This window comes from Thunnus thynnus, chromosome 20 (genome assembly GCF_963924715.1).
Source record: "Thunnus thynnus chromosome 20, fThuThy2.1, whole genome shotgun sequence".
Lineage (NCBI taxonomy): Eukaryota > Metazoa > Chordata > Actinopteri > Scombriformes > Scombridae > Thunnus > Thunnus thynnus.
Window position 1 is genome coordinate 19291155 of NC_089536.1, and position 21103 is coordinate 19312257.

At 38.6% G+C, this 21103-nt stretch overlaps 4 protein-coding genes, 1 long non-coding RNA gene, 2 other non-coding genes and 1 pseudogene across 14 annotated transcripts; 5 read left to right on the top strand and 3 right to left on the bottom strand.

Moving 5' to 3' along the window:
- Window positions 1-34: 34 nt before the first annotated feature.
- Window positions 35-1531, bottom strand: LOC137172543 (hemoglobin subunit alpha-like). Its single transcript, XM_067577030.1, has 3 exons — window positions 1372-1531; window positions 545-752; window positions 35-255 (listed from the first exon to the last, which is right to left on the bottom strand). The coding sequence occupies exons 1-3, from the start codon at window positions 1467-1469 to the stop codon at window positions 127-129; spliced, it is 435 nt and encodes a 144-aa protein (XP_067433131.1). The 5' UTR covers window positions 1470-1531; the 3' UTR covers window positions 35-126.
- Window positions 857-950, top strand: trnai-uau (transfer RNA isoleucine (anticodon UAU)). Its single transcript has 2 exons — window positions 857-894; window positions 915-950. It is a non-coding gene; the product is annotated as a tRNA-Ile (tRNA).
- Window positions 1532-3597: 2066 nt separating the features above from the next.
- On the top strand, window positions 3598-4535 carry LOC137172538 (hemoglobin subunit beta-like). The gene is made up of 3 exons (XM_067577025.1): window positions 3598-3755; window positions 3872-4094; window positions 4297-4535. Exons 1-3 carry the CDS (start codon window positions 3664-3666, stop codon window positions 4423-4425), a joined length of 444 nt encoding a protein of 147 aa, XP_067433126.1. The 5' UTR covers window positions 3598-3663; the 3' UTR covers window positions 4426-4535.
- A 142-nt stretch (window positions 4536-4677) lies between these two features.
- LOC137172533 (aquaporin-8-like) lies at window positions 4678-8709 on the top strand (annotated as a pseudogene).
- A 160-nt stretch (window positions 8710-8869) lies between these two features.
- LOC137172544 (hemoglobin subunit alpha-like) lies at window positions 8870-10366 on the bottom strand. Its single transcript, XM_067577031.1, has 3 exons — window positions 10206-10366; window positions 9380-9587; window positions 8870-9090 (listed from the first exon to the last, which is right to left on the bottom strand). The coding sequence occupies exons 1-3, from the start codon at window positions 10301-10303 to the stop codon at window positions 8962-8964; spliced, it is 435 nt and encodes a 144-aa protein (XP_067433132.1). The 5' UTR covers window positions 10304-10366; the 3' UTR covers window positions 8870-8961.
- On the top strand, window positions 9692-9785 carry trnai-uau (transfer RNA isoleucine (anticodon UAU)). Its single transcript has 2 exons — window positions 9692-9729; window positions 9750-9785. It is a non-coding gene; the product is annotated as a tRNA-Ile (tRNA).
- Window positions 10367-11542: 1176 nt separating the features above from the next.
- On the top strand, window positions 11543-12442 carry LOC137172540 (hemoglobin subunit beta-like). Its single transcript, XM_067577026.1, has 3 exons — window positions 11543-11667; window positions 11781-12003; window positions 12206-12442. The coding sequence occupies exons 1-3, from the start codon at window positions 11576-11578 to the stop codon at window positions 12332-12334; spliced, it is 444 nt and encodes a 147-aa protein (XP_067433127.1). The 5' UTR covers window positions 11543-11575; the 3' UTR covers window positions 12335-12442.
- Window positions 12443-13367: 925 nt separating this feature from the next.
- On the bottom strand, window positions 13368-17700 carry LOC137172159 (uncharacterized). Of its 8 annotated transcripts, none has more exons than XR_010924910.1 (6): window positions 17083-17700; window positions 16748-16978; window positions 16534-16634; window positions 15234-16438; window positions 13847-13882; window positions 13368-13535 (listed from the first exon to the last, which is right to left on the bottom strand). It is a non-coding gene; the product is annotated as an uncharacterized lncRNA (long non-coding RNA). The 8 variants fall into 8 exon arrangements; XR_010924909.1 differs by having other exon boundaries at window positions 13368-13540; XR_010924908.1 differs by having other exon boundaries at window positions 13645-13882.
- Between the last annotated feature and the right edge of the window lie 3403 nt (window positions 17701-21103).

Sequence of the window (21103 nt, forward strand, 5' to 3'; positions counted from 1 at the left end):
AATTGATGAGGAGACATAAAAGACACAATATGAGTGCTGTGCGGCATGCAGTTTATTATTTCATTTTTCACCATGAGTTAACATGGTGAATCGTGTATGGCAGACCGCATTCCCATTGCGGGCAGTTTAGCGGTATCTCTCTGCGAGAGCCAGAGCCACGGAGGCCAGGAATTTATCCAAGGAGACGTGGGCATCCGGGGTGAATTCCTTGGGGAACATGTTGGCGATCACCACCAGAATGCAGTGAGACAGGATCTGCAGATGACAGAGGAAACAAATATATTGTTTACACTGCAAAACTCTACCGAGAGTTTCAATAAAGCAAGGTATACCAGCAAAGATGACTTATTTATTTTGCTCATAAAACGGAAACTAAGATTTTAAAACTTTAATTTACACTTTATGGCTTGTTGAAATTTAAAATTGTGCGGCACATCTGCGTAATTAGTGCACAAGTCATGTTAGCGAGAACGCATGTGAACGCATATGAACGTAATCTCAGCACACATCACTGATATCATGAAGACATGACATGATGTCTCACCTTGAAGTTGGAAGGGTCAACCCTCATCTTGAAGGCGTGCAGCTCGCTGAGATCGCCGAGACCGGTAGTCAGGTCATCGATCTTGGTCACAGCCAGAGCGACTCCACCCATCACCTTCTTTCCGTGGGCCTTCACGGGGCCAGAGCCGGGGCTCATGTCAGGCCAGTGGGAGAAGTAGGTCTTGGTTTGCGGGTAGACGGCGAGCATCCTGTGGAAGTGGAGATGAAGAGAAGTGGTGGTTATGTTGGAGAGCCGGGTCAACTTCGAGCGCAAACAAACGCAATTATGACATAGAACTCGAAGAAAAATATGGCTCTAGTGGCGCAATCGGTCAGCGCGCGGTACTTATATGACAGTATTCAGCCGAGAAATGCCGAGGTTGTGAGTTCGAGCCTCACCTGGAGCAGCAGAGTTTTAATATGATGGAAATAATTAGTGGGGACAACAGCTCTCCACAAGAACCCAACAACAGAATCATATCTGATTTTCCTTGTTATTTAAAAAGTGCCTTCAGTGTCAATGATGTTACTGTAATTAAATTAAATTCTAAATAGTTTCATTGTTTCAAAATCAGACATGCTTATCACTTTTTTAAGTTGGAAAAAAATTCACTACTAGACAATTTAAGAAACGAAGTAACTAAACGTTTAAATGAATGTGACCAAATTGCAGATTAGAGCCCAGATTTTGTTGCGTTAATACTCCCATCAGTGACAGGCGCGATGTCAGGCCTTTCATCAGTCATACAAATCGCTGACACAAAGTTTAAAGTATGTATTAAAACTACATTTGTTGTAAATTTCCTGTAATTAATCTATGAGGCTTACCTGCCCAGAGCGTCAGCACCGATGGCGTCCGCTGACTTGGAGATCTTTCCCCACAGCGCCTTGACGGTGGACTTGTCTTTGTCACTCAGTGTTGTCATGTTGACTTGGTTCTCTCTACCTGAGTCCGATCACCTTAAATTCAGTTGGCCGAAGAGTCACACCCACGTGGACATATGCCACGCCGCGTCCACTGACGCAGGTGGGACCCTTCCACCCCAGTTGATAAACACTCCAGTGGCGAGATGCCAGCTGAGAGACGATATCAGCGGGTTGCAACAGGGGAATCATTTGGCAGAAAATATGACCATATGCTTAAGCACGCTTACGTTTGGTTTTCTGTTTTGAAACTAGAGAATATGCAGCTGAGCTTACCAGGGGTGCAGGAGGTCATCTCGGGTCAAACGATTCAGGCAGTGACGTCAGGCGGAGGGACTCTGCCACACTCACAGGGTTGGAGTTAAAGCCCCAGTGAGTGACGTGAATGATCTAAACAATTCATAGTTCCTCAACAATATTTAAAAGCTGAGGTTAATGCGGTAAATGAGACACATATGACATATTTTCATCATTCCATTTACTTTTATTAACAATTATGACTTGATTACATGTCCTAAAGGCATGCAAGGTGCTTCTTCACAAACTATCCAACAACTCTTAAAACAAAGGAGGATTTTCTGTTGACAGGTTTATTCTTCACATTCTTTAAATACAAGCCTGTACACGAAAACTAGGCTTTGATTCACATTTGTTTTATTTTTCACACTAAATAGATACAATTAACTCGTGGAGTGCATTTAGGGAGGTTTGTTCAATTTCCAGAATTTTTTTTATAAAAGCAGACAGAAGAAGGCAGAAGAGTTGAGACATCTATGGACGCAATAAATCAGATTTGCACATTCCGCACTGAACCTTTTTGAAATAACTACAAAAGTAGTAGTAACAGTAAATTACAGTCTACTAAGCTACAACAAAATACAGAAGCTGTATGCACGTAATGAATAATTTCCTAATGAGTGAAAAAATGTAATTCTCATTATTGTGCAGCTGTGAACACCATTGTGAACTAAGATGAATTAGTCAGTTAATTTGTCTTTAATTGGGCGTTTTTGGCTTCTAACATAAACGAAGTTCTTATCAGTGGGAGGAAGAAGCGCAAGTAACCTTAATCAACGGTATTTGCTTAATCAAAACATACATAAATTGGCCAGTGGCTGCATTTGGGCGCTGCTGGGGAGTGTGGTTTTATAGATAAAGCTCTGGCATGAAAACTCTCCAACTGTTTGGCAAAGAAAGACATGTTTGAATGAATTCAGTGACATCCATGAAGTCTAATGAACAAACACACATTAAGGTTATTTTTAATCACTTATAAGAAGCTGTATATGTCTCATTTAATCAGTTTATATTTGTACTCAAGTATATTAACCAGAAGTCTTGGATTTTTGAGAAATACTCTAATAATATTGAGACATATCTGCATATGTCGTTCATACACTGTTTGTTCCAGTTTTCTGTTGCCATCACTGAAATATTAACACATGTATTTCGGTTGCTTTTGTTATTTTTAAACAAATGACTACAGGTAATGATAAAATGAACATGGTTTGAATCACCAAGGATTTTTTTTTTAACTGCTGCTTTAACTCCGACAAATGATGCTTGCTGAGTAATAACAACAAAGTAACAAAGTCAAAAGAGCTCAGAGAAATGCCTAAGGATTGAATCATTGCTCTGAGTGGTGAAAAGTAGGCCTATCCCGCAAGTAAAAGTGGAAATAGAGCACATTCTGAAAAGATTTTCTAAAATCCAATGTCTTAAAAACTGAAAAAGTGCAAGAAATCAAACTTAATGCACATTTTGTCCTGACTTTTTTTGAATTGGGAAAATAATTCATTTCAAACAAGAAAACGACCCTAAATTAAGTTGATTTGCTTTTCTTCAACAAGCACAAGATCTCTGCCCAAGTGTTTGACTCTGCAGTAAGCATAAATCCAACCTAATGAAAAAACCGCATGTTTAACTGATGATGAACTGTTTTTTTCTGAGGGTGTAGTGTGACAATTATTTTAACTGGGCCTGAAAAACATTTCTACGAATCAGTAAAAACACTGGATCAGTATCAGAACATCCAGAAACTTCTAGACGTCTGCATTTATCTGCAACGTTTCATCTCCAGCCAATCACAGCTGGGGGTGGGCGGTGCTTTGAGGCATTCAAATAGACAGAGGTCAAGCTGATGCATCAATTCAGCCTTTACTTTCAAGCCTGAACAAACATTAATCAAGAGCCATCATGGTTGAGTGGACTCAGCAGGAGCGCAGCATCATCGCTGGCATCTTTGCCAACCTGAACTATGAAGACATTGGCCCCAAGGCTCTGGCCAGGTATGGGATCTGCTCTTTGTGAAATGAAGAATGTAATGCATGAAAGATTAGTGATGAATAGAAAATGTATTAAATCCAAGAGAATCCATCCAACTCACCGGTTTCTTCCCCTGCAGGTGTCTGATTGTGTACCCCTGGACTCAGAGGTACTTCGGCGCCTATGGTGACCTCTCCAGCCCTGACGCCATCAAGGGCAACGCCAAAATCGCTGCCCATGGCGTCAAGGTGCTGCACGGTCTGGACAGGGCTGTGAAGAACATGGACAACATCAACGAAGCCTATTCCGAACTGAGCGTCCTGCACTCTGACAAGCTGCACGTTGACCCCGACAACTTCAGGGTAAACCTTCATCCCTTCACACCTTTTCTGCAAATGCACCTATGCACATTTTAAAAAGTCCATATTTAATGTAGACATATTCTACAGCAAGTTTGCATATCAAAATGCAGTCTTCCGTGATGCCGAATGTACTTTTTTTGTTTTCTTGTCTAAAATACAGCATGAAAGCCATTTAATTGTTTGTTTTTTTTACACTGTATAGATTTTGGGTGACTGTCTGACCGTCGTCATCGCCGCCAACCTGGGAGATGCTTTCACTGTCGAAACTCAGTGCGCCTTCCAGAAGTTCCTGGCTGTGGTGGTGTTCGCTCTTGGCAGGAAGTACCACTAAATGCATCAGCCCCCCCACTCATACACGTGGGCATCTAAAGGAGATCTAACATCTGTTTTACATGTTGTTTGTCTCCTCAATGAAAAAATAAAGACCAAATGAAAGCTTGATTAAGTTTCTTTATGTTAAGTCAGATAGTTATCCAAAGGGTCACAAGATAAATCTTTAGGGTTGTGAGATGATTAATAGGTTAGGAAAGTTCTGCCTCACAAATTTGTATTCAGGTTTGGAATTTTCTCCAATCTTAATAATTTTACCTCTTTGGGCCTCAACAGTTATTTAAATGAAATCATCTGAGAAATTAAGAAAGGAAATCACTCTTTGTTGAAACTGCAAACAACTGACATCTGAAATGTGACAAGTAGGGGCTACTAACCAAAGAAAGGGTCATAAGCCAAAAAGGTTGCTTTAACAATTTACTGTATTTTGTAAATGTTTAATATAAAATTTCAATCTACAAAATAACTAGTCACTAGAATGTGGTGGAATAAAAAGTACAATATTTCCCTCTGAAATGTAGTGAAGTACTCTCAGTATCATAAAATGTCAAAGTATAAAAGCAGCATGGAATAGATTTACTCAAATAAAGTACAAGTACCTCAAAATCGTACTGAAGTACAGCACTGGAATAATGCACACCACTGTGTATAACTTAGTAAAAGTAAAGTAAAAAAGTAAAAGTCTAGAGGTGTTAGCAGAACAATATAAGAGTTTGATCTGATCTACCTTTGTAACACAAGTTCAACACACTCACTCATAAAACTTACTCATAAAAGCTGATGACAAAAGTCTGTCTTTTAGGCTACTGTTGGTAAGTCTAGGTATGTATGTGCATGACCCACTGTCTGAGGTCATGCTCAAGCAGCCAGCTTGTTTCTTGTTTTGAAACTTTTACACCAGCTTACCTGGCTTGACTCTATCTAAAGGTGTCAAAGAACTTGAGTTTAGGGCATGTTTGGACTGTATTGATACAATGAGTCTTTGAGTGTCCTTCACCTTTGATGTTTTATGACTTATGATGCAATTCCAGTTCAGTGTGCCAGCTGATAGGTATAAATAATCACAACACCTTGTAGTGCCTTTAACTTAGTCTGCAGACTGGGTCAGGTGTACTGTAGGTGCTGGGAGGTGCACAGGCAGGCAAACACCTGGAACACAAGCAGAACAAGAAATAGAAGCAAAAAGAGGCAACAATGGCAGTTGAGAAAATGGAAATGGAAGACACAGATTCAACTCTGATGGAGAGGGGCAGGAAGCCGCCCGTGGCCAGAACTCCCAACAAATATGAGAAACTGTTCCAGCCTGCCTGGCGGAGATAGTGGGGACCATGTTCTTCGTTTTCATCGGCTGTGTGTCTGTCATCGAGAACGTGCCAGCAGCTGGACGGCTGCAGCCAGCCCTGGTGCACGGACTGGCAGTGGCAGTGATGGTGGCAGTCATGGATAACATCAGGTAAAGGATGAAAGACTAGTAAAAGTGTGGTTGCGTTCATAATTTCAATGCTTTTTTTGTGTGCAATATGTGCTGAACAACCATTTGTGTCTCTTGCAGTTTGCATGATCTCACCTTTTTCAAATTTGCTCTTGCTTTTTTCCAGTGGCTCCCATTTCAACCCTCCCTTCACTATTGCCATCTACCTGTGTGGAGGCATGGAGCTGGCGATGGTGGGACCCTACCTCGTCAGCCAGCTGATTGGAGGAGTGCTTGGAGCTGGAATGTCAAAGGTCATCTGAAAGTTTGCGCACATTTTAACAGATTTACCCTTAAGAAGAGAAAAAATATGCTCATCATCACTTACATTTCACAGATTATGACGCCTACAGAGAGATACATCAACGCCACAGGGGCCGCGTTTGATTTCCTCAAGTCAGAAAACCAGCTGTACGGAGCCCTCTTCGGGGAGGTGGCCATGACCTGCTTGATCACCATGGTGGTGCTGCTGGTTGCAGTCAACGGCAAGACGAAAACCCCGCTGGCTCCTTTCCTGGTGGGCTGTACTGTCATCATTAACGTCCTGGCAGGGTGAGATAAAAGGGCGATGACCATATAATGTGTGTGTGTGTGTGGAAAGTTTATTGTCAGGTTTATTGTCATTGCGCATTTATTATCATGTGTACTGTGTTAAACATTTACACTAACTTTTATTAGTTTAACTCAAAAATATGTTATTCTCTTGACATTATATATTTTATTTGAAAAGTGGGAATAAGTTTTATCTTTAATTTAATATGTACTTGTATTTATAGTTTATTTTTTCTGGCATAAATTCTGAGATATTTACTTGCGAATGTCTTAATTATTTCAAAATCATTAATGCATTAATTGTGGCAAAATTAAATAACCGATACTTTCATTTACAATGACACAAAACAGACTAGATAGATTTTAAATGCAAGTTGGTGTACCAGAAAAAAAAAGTTTTTTATTTTATTTTAAAATATTTCTGATCTTGGCGACAGATAATTATCATTATATTTTTTTAATTAAAATATATATATACTTCCAATCTTACCAACAGAAAAACATGAAAACTCTGAAACCAAATTATTATGAATGAAACTTAAAGTTTACTGTAGGCTATATCAGTTTTTGCTGACATTTCTAGATTTTGTCAAACAAAACTTTCAAATTGTATTTCACTAAAATATTCAGCTCACTATTTGTTTCTTGGTGCAGGGGTGATGTATCAGGGACATGTCTGAACCCTGCAAGGGCTTTTGGCCCGGCTGTGATGACCAACTACTGGGTGTACCACTGGGTGTACTGGGTCGGACCCATAGGAGGAGGCCTGGTGGCCGCTGCTTTAGTCAGGTAAGAGGAGCCAAAACATGAACGAATGAACCCTGGCCTCCAGCACCACCGTAAGGAATCTGGGAGTTATCTTTGATCAGGATATGTCCTTTAACTCCCACATAAATCAAATCTCAAGGACTGCCTTTTTTCACTTACGTAATATCACAAAAATCAGGCACATCCTGTCCCTAAAAGATGCAGAAAAACTAGTTCACGCATTTGTTACTTCTAGGCTGGATTATTGCAATTCCTTATTATCAGGCTGCCCTAACAAGTCTCTAAAGACTCTCCAGCTGGTCCAGAATGCAGCTGCACGTGTTCTGACTAAAACTAGAAAAAGAGATCACATTTCTCCCATTTTAGCTTCACTACATTGTCTTCCTGTAAAATCTAGAATAGAATTTAAAATCCTTCTCCTAACTTACAAAGCCCTTAATGGTCAGGCACCATCATATCTTGAAGAGCTCATAATACCGTATTATCCCACTAGAACACTGCGCTCCCAGTATGCAGGCTTACTGGTGGTCCCTACAGTCTCTAAAAGTAGAATGGGAGGCAGAGCCTTCAGCTATCAGGCTCCTCTTCTTTGGAACCATCTACCGGATTCAGTCCGGGGTGCAGACACCCTCTCTATGTTTAAGAGTAGGCTTAAAACTTTCCTTTTTGATAAAGCTTATAGTTAGGGCCGACCAGGCTCGCCTTGGATCAGCCCTTAGTTATGCTGCTATAGGCCTAGACTGCTGGGGGACTTCCCATGATGCATGAGCTCCTCTCTCCTCCTCCTCCTCTCCATCTGTATGCATTCATCACTAACTTTGCTTCTTCCCCGGAGTTTTTTGTGCTTTCTCATCTCACAGGAAAACCTGAGTCCGGGCCGAACCTTCGCGGTCCTTCACAGTCCTGATGGCATCCTTCCCTGGCTGTTCCCTGACTGTTGCTGCTTGTGCTTGTTGTTGTTGTTGTGATTGTTTTTCTTCTGTTCCCCCTCCCCCTTTCCCTCTCTCTTTCTCTCTCTCAACCCAACCGGTCAAAGCAGATGGCCGCCCACCAAGAGCCGGGTTCTGCTTGAGGTTTCTACCCGTTAAAGGGGAGTTTTTCCTTACCGCTGTCGCCAAGTGCTTGCTCATGGGGGAATTGTTGGGTCTCTGTATATTAAAGAGTACGGTCTTGACCTGCTCTATGTGAAAAGTGCCTTGAGATGACTTCTGTTGTGATATGGCGCTATATAAATAAAAATTGATTGATTGATTGATTGATTGATTGAACCGAACAAATAAAATGCCAAAAATTTTAACAAAAAGTCTGTCTTCCATTTCAGGCTCATTCTCGGTGACCATAAACTACGCGTGGTTATGAAATCATAACAGCCTCTATTGTAGGTTTATTGCTCAGACGACAATAAACCTGTGAACACTGTGTGTCCCAACAAATATCAGCAATCATTTCATAATGTCATGTGGTCAATTTGATGCTGTAGTTTTCTTTCTTTTTTTCTTTCATGTGGATTTTTCAGTATGAAATAAAGACAAATGTACAAAACTTCGTGTGTTTCCCTCGTTGATAGCCATACAACTATAAAATAAACCAGTGATATACACAGTGACTTGCGCATGTATGAATTGATGAGGAGACATAAAAGACACAATATGAGTGCTGTGCGGCATGCAGTTTATTATTTCATTTTTCACCATGAGTTAACATGGTGAATCGTGTATGGCAGACCGCATTCCCATTGCGGGCAGTTTAGCGGTATCTCTCTGCGAGAGCCAGAGCCAAGGAGGCCAGGAATTTATCCAAGGAGACGTGGGCATCCGGGGTGAATTCCTTGGGGAACATTTTGGCGATCACCACCAGAATGCAGTGAGACAGGATCTGCAGATGACAGAGGAAACAAATATATTGTTTACACTGCAAAACTCTACCGAGAGTTTCAATAAAGCAAGGTATACCAGCAAAGATGACTTATTTATTTTGCTCATAAAACGGAAACTAAGATTTTAAAACTTTAATTTACACTTTATGGCTTGTTGAAATTTAAAATTGTGCGGCACATCTGCGTAATTAGTGCACAAGTCATGTTAGCGAGAACGCATGTGAACGCATATGAACGTAATCTCAGCACACATCACTGATATCATGAAGACATGACATGATGTCTCACCTTGAAGTTGGAAGGGTCAACCCTCATCTTGAAGGCGTGCAGCTCGCTGAGATCGCCGAGACCGGTAGTCAGGTCATCGATCTTGGACACAGCCAGAGCGACTCCACCCATCACCTGCTTTCCGTGGGCCTTCACGGGGCCAGAGCCGGGGCTCATGTCAGGCCAGTGGGAGAAGTAGGTCTTGGTTTGCGGGTAGACGGCGAGCATCCTGTGGAAGTGGAGATGAAGAGAAGTGGTGGTTATGTTGGAGAGCCGGGTCAACTTCGAGCGCAAACAAACACAATTATGACATAGAACTCGAAGAAAAATATGGCTCTAGTGGCGCAATCGGTCAGCGCGCGGTACTTATATGACAGTATTCAGCCGAGAAATGCCGAGGTTGTGAGTTCGAGCCTCACCTGGAGCAGCGGAATTTTAATATGATGGAAATAATTAGTGGGGACAACAGCTCTCCACAAGAACCCAACAACAGAATCATATCTGATTTTCCTTGTGATTTAAAAAGTGCCTTCAGTGTCAATGATGTTACTGTAATTAAATTAAATTCTAAATAGTTTCATTGTTTCAAAATCAGACATGCTTATCACTTTTTTAAGTTGGAACAAATTCACTACTAGACAATTTAAGAAACGAAGTAACTAAACGTTTAAATGAATGTGACCAAATTGCAGATTAGAGCCCAGATTTTGTTGCGTTAATACTCCCATCAGTGACAGGCGCGATGTCAGGCCTTTCATCAGTCACACAAATCGCTGACACAAAGTTTAAAGTATGTATTAAAACTACATTTGTTGTAAATTTCCTGTAATTGATCTATGAGGCTTACCTGCCCAGAGCGTCAGCACCGATGGCGTCCGCTGACTTGGAGATTTGTCCCCACAGCGCCTTGACGGTGGACTTGTCTTTGTCACTCAGTGTTGTCATGTTGACTTGGTTCTCTCTACCTGAGTCCGATCTCCTTAAATTCAGTTGGCCGAAGAGTCACACCCACGTGGACATATGCCACGCCGCAGGTGGGACCCTTCCACCCCAGCTGATAAACACTCCAGTGGCGAGATGCCAGCTGAGAGACGATATCAGCGGGTTGCAACAGGGGAATCATTTGGCAGAAAATATGACCATATGCTTAAGCACGCTTACGTTTGGTTTTCTGGCGGAGGGACTCTGCCACACTCACAGGGTTGGAGTTAAAGCCCCAGTGAGTGACGTGAATGATCTAAACAATTCATAGTTCCTCAACAATATTTAAAAGCTGAGGTTAATGCGGTAAATGAGACACATATGACATATTTTCATCATTCCATTTACTTTTATTAACAATTATGACTTGATTACATGTCCTAAAGGCATGCAAGGTGCTTCTTCACAAACTATCCAACAACTCTTAAAACAAAGGAGGATTTTCTGTTGACAGGTTTATTCTTCACATTCTTTAAATACAAGCCTGTACACGAAAACTAGGCTTTGATTCACATTTGACTACAGGTAATGATAAAATGAACATGGTTTGAATCACCAAGGATTTTTTTTTTAAACTGCTGCTTTAACTTCGACAAATGATGCTTGCTGAGTAATAACAACAAAGTAACAAAGTCAAAAGAGCTCAGAGAAATGCCTAAGGATTGAATCATTGCTCTGAGTGGTGAAAAGTAGGCCTATCCCGCAAGTAAAAGTGGAAATAGAGCATATTCTGAAAAGATTTTCTAAAATCCAATGTCTTAAAAACTGAAAAAGTGCAAGAAATCAAACTTAATGCACATTTTGTCCTGACTTTTTTTGAATTGTGAAAATAATTCATTTCAAACAAGAAAACGACCCTAAATTAAGTTGATTTGCCTTTCTTCAACAAGCACAAGATCTCTGCCCAAGTGTTTGACTCTGCAGTAAGCATAAATCCAACCTAATGAAAAAACCGCATGTTTAACTGATGATGAACTGTTTTTTTCTGAGGGTGTAGTGTGACAATTATTTTAACTGGGCCTGAAAAACATTTCTACAAATCAGTAAAAACACTGGATCAGTATGAGAACATCCAGAAACTTCTAGACGTCTGCATTTATCTGCAACATTTCATCTCCAGCCAATCACAGCTGGGGGTGGGCGGTGCTTTGAGGCATTCAAATAGACAGAGGTCAAGCTGATGCATCAATTCAGCCTTTACTTTCAAGCCTGAACAAACATTAATCAAGAGCCATCATGGTTGAGTGGACTCAGCAGGAGCGCAGTATCATTGCTGGCATCTTTGCCAACCTGAACTATGAAGACATTGGCCCCAAGGCTCTTGCCAGGTATGGGATCTGCTCCCAGAATGTAATGCATGAAAAATTAGTGATGAAAGCACAATAGAAAATGTATTAAATCCAAGAGAATCCATCCAACTCACCGGTTTCTTCCCCTGCAGGTGTCTGATTGTGTACCCCTGGACTCAGAGGTACTTCGGCGCCTATGGTGACCTCTCCACCCCTGAGGCCATCAAGGGCAACGCCAAAATCGCTGCCCATGGCGTCAAGGTGCTGCACGGTCTGGACAGGGCTGTGAAGAACATGGACAACATCAACGAAGCCTATTCCGAACTGAGCGTCCTGCACTCTGACAAGCTGCACGTTGACCCCGACAACTTCAGGGTAAACCTTCATCCCTTCACACCTTTTCTGCAAATGCACCTATGCACATTTTAAAAAGTCCATATTTAATGTAGACATATTCTACAGCAAGTTTGCATATCAAAATGCAGTCTTCCGTGATGCCGAATGTACTTTTTTTGTTTTCTTGTCTAAAATACAGCATGAAAGCCATTTAATTGTTTTTTTTTTTTACCCTGTATAGATGTTCTCTGACTGTCTGACCGTCGTCATCGCCGCCAACCTGGGAGATGCTTTCACTGCCGAAACTCAGTGCGCCTTCCAGAAGTTCCTGGCTGTGGTGGTGTTCGCTCTTGGCAGGAAGTACCACTAAATGCATCAGCCCCCCCACTCATACACGTGGGCATCTAAAGGAGATCTAACATCTGTTTTACATGTTGTTTGTCTCCTCAATGAAAAAATAAAGACCAAATGAAGCAAACTTTATTTGTTATGTCTATTTGTTTTCTTGTATGTGTATGTATTTACGCACAGCCATGATGAGTCCAGGTTATAGAGGCCTTATATTATAGGCTATATACTGTAATACAATGGGAACACGAGTCTGCAGTATTACTTAACAGCATCCAGAATTTGCTATGATGTTAAAATCCCCTTAATATTCAGTATAAAGCAAGTTCAGAGTTGAGTTTTTTGTTACATGCATATTATTACATACGCCTTATAATTATTGCTTTAAAATATGTGGATATTGAGAATTACTGCTGTGTATGGGCAGCTAGTGAGATAACCCACGGTGCTAGCAGAATGAAAACATGAGAAGCAAGTTAAAAGCTAAACTTAAAATTAAATAAATTAAATTAAAATTGAATTAATTTAAAAGTTTATCTGACAGTGTTTCTCTATTGAGCCGCGGTAGAAGTATAGTGACAAAAAGAAGTACTTTGGCACTAAAAAGACTGTAACGTTGAAAGATATCTACTTCATTTGACTCATTTGGACAGCTGAAGCTACATATTAGCTTCAGATAAACTTTTAAATGCATTTTGCACAGAAGGAGGACTGTGGATTTTGGCCCCAATCACTTACATTTTAAGTGTATTATGAAGGAATTTTCTAATGGTCAGTATGAACAGGAGGAATGATTATGGCAAGAAAAAATAACATGTTTCACTGTTCATTTGGGCTCCTGACTGATGTTTTAAGACCTTAAAAATTAAAAATTAAAAATTAAAAATTTTGAACTTATCTTTTAAGAGTGGAACAAAAAAGGTTTTTTTAGTGCATTAACAGCGCATATCATCATGAACGAGGACGAGTTGATGGCTATATTTCCAAAAGTTCAGTGGGGTTTACTGTATGGGCCGAAATAAATATAAATGGAATGGAAATAAATAATAGCCAGTCAGGCTGCACAGACAAGTCTTCAGGCACAATACTTCAGCTCACAGGCTCCTCATATTCTTCTGGCTGTACTTTTACAGCCACAATCTTCATCTCTGATTCCACTTCTTCTGACTCTAAATCCACCCGCGGCTCCTCTAGCTCAGACTCCAGAGGCGCCTGATATGATTCTGAACTTAAACATATGATTATTAAAAAAAGAACAAAATAATTCATAACTGGATACAGAAGAATAATTTTCTCAAGTCCCAACAAAGTTTATTCTTTTCATTTGGGTACCTGTCAGCAGCTGTGGTATTCTCAGTCTATTCTTTAATTGTTTGAATCAGCATGAGGATAGGAGCATGGGTCCTATCTAAACTTCTTGACAGGTGTGAAGTTACAAAATCATCAGGAAAATCAAGTGAGGGTGCATCACATTCTACACTCCTGTGTGACTTATACAGGGCTTGACTCGCCAAAAGGCATCTGCGGTCCTCACCTTGGTCCGGCAACCCACATCTTTCAGGACTGTGGACTGAGGAAACACAGGTTGTGTTGATAGTTTTCACGTCAGAGTTAAAGAACAAAGTGACACACGTTTTAATTAACTTACAGGTCAAAGTAACATGTTTTCTTCTTTTTAAACTGTCTTTAAAACTGAAGAGTGGCGCTAATGTGTGTTTATAATCTTAAATTATAAAAACATATGGATACCAAAAGCCTGTGTTGAATAGAGCTTATTTGCTGCAACTATCTGAAAGCCCTTTGCTGATTTAAGTTGGGTTATTAAGTCCCCCTCTACTCAAAAATGCTTTCCTTCTTGTTCCTACAGTTGGATGTTTCAGCTTCATTGTACAGAATTATGTATGTTCAGAGTTCAGGGACACTAGAAGCTGTTTTAACATTCATCAACTGAAAATGGAAGGTTTCTCTGTGCTGATTGAAAATCCAATTTTAAGGGGCGGACCTATGAGCATGATTTGTTTTGTATCCAGCAGGAAAACTCCTTTTATTTTATATTTATTTTATTTTCATTAAAAATGACAACAATGATTCGAGTCTGCAGGTCAGGCTCTTTACAAGCTGAGGGGATCCCTGTATTGAGGACTGTGAGGGGTTTCGGTGTCATTTGAGGACAGAGCGGATTTCTGTCAAGAGTTCTTGTTTTTACGTCTGGCACCTAAACTCAACACGCACGTGAACTATAATGTTCAGAACTGATAAGAGCTGGAGGCCCCCAGTGAAACTCAGGTTGTGTGTGATCTAATTTACACCAAAAGAGACTACAGCCAATAATCCAACAGACACAATATTTTCAGCCATGTTAAATGCTGATAAACGTTATATTAATAACTTCCAGCGATGCAAATTTAGCTTGGCAATAAAGTCAACACAATTATTTTGCTGATGTAGATGTGAACTGCACTTTTTTTGTATCATTTTCCATCATAAACATAATTTAAAACGTTCTGTTAAAGCTGTAATGATATATTTTGAATGTAAATACCCTAAAATTGATTTTATTGTTAATGTGATGGTTATAATGGGTAAGTTTTTCATGCACAAACGTCGTTTTTCAAAAAAACAAAACAAAAAACAATATTTTTATATTTGTACAATTATTTTAGCTGCATTTTTTGAAACATAGAATTGCCTTTATTTTATTTTAATGCATTTATTTACTGTAAATGTATTTATTATTATTATTATCATTATTTTTATTGTATTTTTTCTTGTCCTACTATTTTATATTTATATACTTGATTATAATTTCAGTTCACAATGTTTAACATTCGGACTGAGGTGAAATTGAATATTATATTATGATAAATAAAGTCTTTACTAAAAAAATCAACAGAATTATCCTCATAGTTCTTGCTGCTCACCACGTTATGTCGTCCAGCATGAATGTTTTGTGAAGGATAACCTTATGATATAAAAAAAACAAAATAAAACAAAAAGGACATAAATATTGAGCAGAATTCAAAAACTCTGAAACTTTCAAAAATATACAAAACAGACTTTTTGATTTTGAACTCTTGATTTTTGATCTGCTAAGGACACTCAGCTACAGCTGATGGGATGAACTACTTCAGCTGAGACATACTGGCCCACTCTAGAGCAGACGCCATAGATCTTATCAAATTTCAAAATGTTTTTAATGCAGGCTCCACCAGCTCAGAACAAAAATGATTAAATTCACTGTAAAAAAAATTCTTCTCGTTCCTCTTCTATTAATGGAGCAATTAGGAAATATGAATTCCACTGCCAGAATTATCAAGACTAAAAATCCACATCTGTATCTTATTTCAACCACATCTGTATTTAGGCACGGTTTATTTCAGCACCAGGGACAACTCATTATTTATTACAGATTTATTTCAGCACCACAGACAGCTCCCCATTCATGACTAAAAGATTAAATCCTGATTATACTGCAGACTTTTAATTGTTTCCCTAATACAGAAGAGGCCAACACTATTAGAGCACAGATATAATCAGAAATAAAATTACACAGAGCTTTGGAGTTAAGATACAGATTCAGGGTTGAATTATTAATTGTGGGAACCCTCGGTGCTACAAATTAAACAAAACAGCAATACATAAGAAAATGTACCTGCTGAATAAATGAAGATTTTTTTCTTGGAACAGCAGTACACCTGAAGCAATCGCTTTCAAGTGGATTTTAACTTGAATAGTAACATTTTCCTTTAAGTGTAACACTCACATTTTGAAAGTGAAAGGTGGTTTTTGTCATTTATTCTTGTTTAAGGATTTGATCAAATATTTTCTATGATATTAAACTGCAAGTTAACTCCTAACAAAAGAAATTTCCCAACATATTTGAACTAGTTTGCTAGGGAGCAGGATGTGGACTTGTTTGAAGTGTTTTAATATTTAATTGTTTTAATTAGGAACACTGATATACAATCACAAATACATCAGTATATTAGATCATTTTTATCATATAATTTTAAAAAGCAGTCCATCAGGAAGATCAAACTCATTAATCTCATCATGAAAGGTTTTTCCTGGTCAGTCTGGATTGTTGACAGGTGTCTCAACCACCTTTTTCAGCTCATGACAGGGGCTGCGAACAGGAAAAACATGAAGCCATCACTTCACTAAGACTGCTATTGAAATAAAAAAAATATCAGCAAATGAGGTTCTTTTTCAAATTCCTACCTGTTCTTAGGGTATATGAACACCCAATCTGCAAATGTCGGTCATCACACCTTTGATGAAGTGTATTCATCAGGCACCACAGTCATAAACAGCCCAAGCTACTAGAAACACAGAGAGAGGAGGAGAAACAAACACAGAATATACCTAATGACAACTGTAAAATCATTATAATTAGCAATAGGAGAAAATAAATTAAAGTTACCCTTAGTCTTACATTTCTTTTGGCTGTCAACAGTCTGAGTTATGTCTTGCCACCATCTGCTGCTGCCAGTCAGGCTGCACAGACAAGTCTTCAGGCACAATACTTCAGCTCACAGGCTCCTCATATTCTTCTGGCTGTACTTTTACAGCCACAATCTTCATCTCTGATTCCACTTCTTCTGACTCTAAATCCACCCGCGGCTCCTCTAGCTCAGACTCCAGAGGCGCCTGATATGATTCTGAACTTAAACATATGATTATTAAAAAAAGAACAAAATAATTCATAACTGGATACAGAAGAATAATTTTCTCAAGTCCCAAAAAAGTTTATTCTTTTCATTTGGGTACCTGTCAGCAGCTGTGGTATTCTCAGTCTATTCTTTAATTGTTTGAATCAGCATGAGGATAGGAGCATGGGTCCTATCTAAACTTCTTGACAGGTGTGAAGTTACAAAATCATCAGGAAAATCAAGTGAGGGTGCATCACATTCTACACTCCTGTGTGACTTATACAGGGCTTGACTCGCCAAAAGGCATCTGCGGTCCTCACCTTGGTCCGGCAACCCACATCTTTCAGGACTGTGGACTGAGGAAACACAGGTTGTGTTGATAGTTTTCACGTCAGAGTTAAAGAACAAAGTGACACACGTTTTAATTAACTTACAGGTCAAAGTAACATGTTTTCTTCTTTTTAAACTGTCTTTAAAACTGAAGAGTGGCGCTAATGTGTGTTTATAATCTTAAATTATAAAAACATATGGATACCAAAAGCCTGTGTTGAATAGAGCTTATTTGCTGCAACTATCTGAAAGCCCTTTGCTGATTTAAGTTGGGTTATTAAGTCCCCCTCTACTCAAAAATGCTTTCCTTCTTGTTCCTACAGTTGGATGTTTCAGCTTCATTGTACAGAATTATGTATGTTCAGAGTTCAGGGACACTAGAAGCTGTTTTAACATTCATCAACTGAAAATGGAAGGTTTCTCTGTGCTGATTGAAAATCCAATTTTAAGGGGCGGACCTATGAGCATGATTTGTTTTGTATCCAGCAGGAAAACTCCTTTTATTTTATATTTATTTTATTTTCATTAAAAATGACAACAATGATTCGAGTCTGCAGGTCAGGCTCTTTACAAGCTGAGGGGATCCCTGTATTGAGGACTGTGAGGGGTTTCGGTGTCATTTGAGGACAGAGCGGATTTCTGTCAAGAGTTCTTGTTTTTACGTCTGGCACCTAAACTCAACACGCACGTGAACTATAATGTTCAGAACTGATAAGAGCTGGAGGCCCCCAGTGAAACTCAGGGCCACATGAGGACACCTAACAGAAAAAAAAAAAAATAAAGTGATCTAATTTACACCAAAAGAGACTACAGCCAATAATCCAACAGACACAATATTTTCAGCCATGTTAAATGCTGATAAACGTTATATTAATAACTTCCAGCGATGCAAATTTAGCTTGGCAATAAAGTCAACACAATTATTTTGCTGATGTAGATGTGAACTGCACTTTTTTTGTATCATTTTCCATCATAAACATAATTTAAAACGTTCTGTTAAAGCTGTAATGATATATTTTGAATGTAAATACCCTAAAATTGATTTTATTGTTAATGTGATGGTTATAATGGGTAAGTTTTTCATGCACAAACGTCGTTTTTCAAAAAAACAAAACAAAAAACAATATTTTTATATTTGTACAATTATTTTAGCTGCATTTTTGGAAACATAGAATTGCCTTTATTTTATTTTAATGTATTTATTTACTGTAAATGTATTTATTATTATTATTATCATTATTTTTATTGTATTTTTTCTTGTCCTACTATTTTATATTTATATACTTGATTATAATTTCAGTTCACAATGTTTAACATTCGGACTGAGGTGAAATTGAATATTATATTATGATAAATAAAGTCTTTACTAAAAAAATCAACAGAATTATCCTCATAGTTCTTGCTGCTCACCGCGTTATGTCGTCCAGCATGAATGTTTTGTGAAGGATAACCTTATGATATAAAAAAAACAAAATAAAACAAAAAGGACATAAATATTGAGCAGAATTCAAAAACTCTGAAACTTTCAAAAATATACAAAACAGACTTTTTGATTTTGAACTCTTGATTTTTGATCTGCTAAGGACACTCAGCTACAGCTGATGGGATGAACTACTTCAGCTGAGACATACTGGCCCACTCTAGAGCAGACGCCATAGATCTTATCAAATTTCAAAATGTTTTTAATGCAGGCTCCACCAGCTCAGAACAAAAATGATTAAATTCACTGTAAAAAAAATTCTTCTCGTTCCTCTTCTATTAATGGAGCAATTAGGAAATATGAATTCCACTGCCAGAATTATCAAGACTAAAAATCCACATCTGTATCTTATTTCAACCACATCTGTATTTAGGCACGGTTTATTTCAGCACCAGGGACAACTCATTATTTATTACAGATTTATTTCAGCACCACAGACAGCTCCCCATTCATGACTAAAAGATTAAATCCTGATTATACTGCAGACTTTTAATTGTTTCCCTAATACAGAAGAGGCCAACACTATTAGAGCACAGATATAATCAGAAATAAAATTACACAGAGCTTTGGAGTTAAGATACAGATTCAGGGTTGAATTATTAATTGTGGGAACCCTCGGTGCTACAAATTAAACAAAACAGCAATACATAAGAAAATGTACCTGCTGAATAAATGAAGATTTTTTTCTTGGAACAACAGTACACCTGAAGCAATCGCTTTCAAGTGGATTTTAACTTGAATAGTAACATTTTCCTTTAAGTGTAACACTCACATTTTGAAAGTGAAAGGTGGTTTTTGTCATTTATTCTTGTTTAAGGATTTGATCAAATATTTTCTATGATATTAAACTGCAAGTTAACTCCTAACAAAAGCAATTTCCCAACATATTTGAACTAGTTTGCTAGGGAGCAGGATGTGGACTAGTTTGAAGTGTTTTAATATTTAATTGTTTTAATTAGGAACACTGATATACAATCACAAATACATCAGTATATAAGATCATTTTTATCATAAAATTTTAAAAAGCAGTCCATCAGGAAGATCAAACTCATTCATCTCATCATGAAAGGTTTTTTCTGGTCAGTCTGGATTGTTGACAGGTGTCTCAACCACCTTTTTCAGCTCATGAAAGGGGCTGCGAACAGGAAAAACATGAAGCCATCACTTCACTAAGACTGCTATTGAAATAAAAAAAATATCAGCAAATGAGGTTCTTTTTCAAATTCCTACCTGTTCTTTGGGTATATGAACACCCAATCTGCAAATGTACCTGTCAGCAGCTGTGGTATTCTCAGTCTATCCTTTAATTGTTTGAATCAGCATGAGGATAGGAGCATGGGTCCTATCTAAACTTCTTGACAGGTGTGAAGTTACAAAATCATCAGGAAAATCAAGTGAGGGTGCATCACATTCTACACTCCTGTGTGACTTATACAGGGCTTGACTCGCCAAAAGGCATCTGCGGTCCTCACCTTGGTCCGGCAACCCACATCTTTCAGGACTGTGGACTGAGGAAACACAGGTTGTGTTGATAGTTTTCACGTCAGAGTTAAAGAACAAAGTGACACACATTTTAATTAACTTACAGGTCAAAGTAACATGTTTTCTTCTTTTTAAACTGTCTTTAAAACTGAAGAGTGGCGCTAATGTGTGTTTATAATCTTAAATTATAAAAACATATGGATACCAAAAGCCTGTGTTGAATAGAGCTTATTTGCTGCAACTATCTGAAAGCCCTTTGCTGATTTAAGTTGGGTTATTAAGTCCCCCTCTACTCAAAAATGCTTTCCTTCTTGTTCCTACAGTTGGATGTTTCAGCTTCATTGTACAGAATTATGTATGTTCAGAGTTCAGGGACACTAGAAGCTGTTTTAACATTCATCAACTGAAAATGGAAAGTTTCTCTGTGCTGATTGAAAATCCAATTTTAAGGGGCGGACCTATGAGCATGATTTGTTTTGTATCCAGCAGGGAAACTCCTTTTATTTTATATTTATTTTATTTTCATTAAAAATGACAACAATGATTCGAGTCTGCAGGTCAGGCTCTTTACAAGCTGAGGGGATCCCTGTATTGAGGACTGTGAGGGGTTTCGGTGTCATTTGAGGACAGAGCGGATTTCTGTCAAGAGTTCTTGTTTTTACGTCTGGCACCTAAACTCAACACGCACGTGAACTATAATGTTCAGAACTGATAAGAGCTGGAGGCCCCCAGTGAAACTCAGGGCCACATGAGGACACCTAACAGAAAAAAAAAAAAATAAAGTGATCTAATTTACACCAAAAGAGACTACAGCCAATAATCCAACAGACACAATATTTTCAGCCAT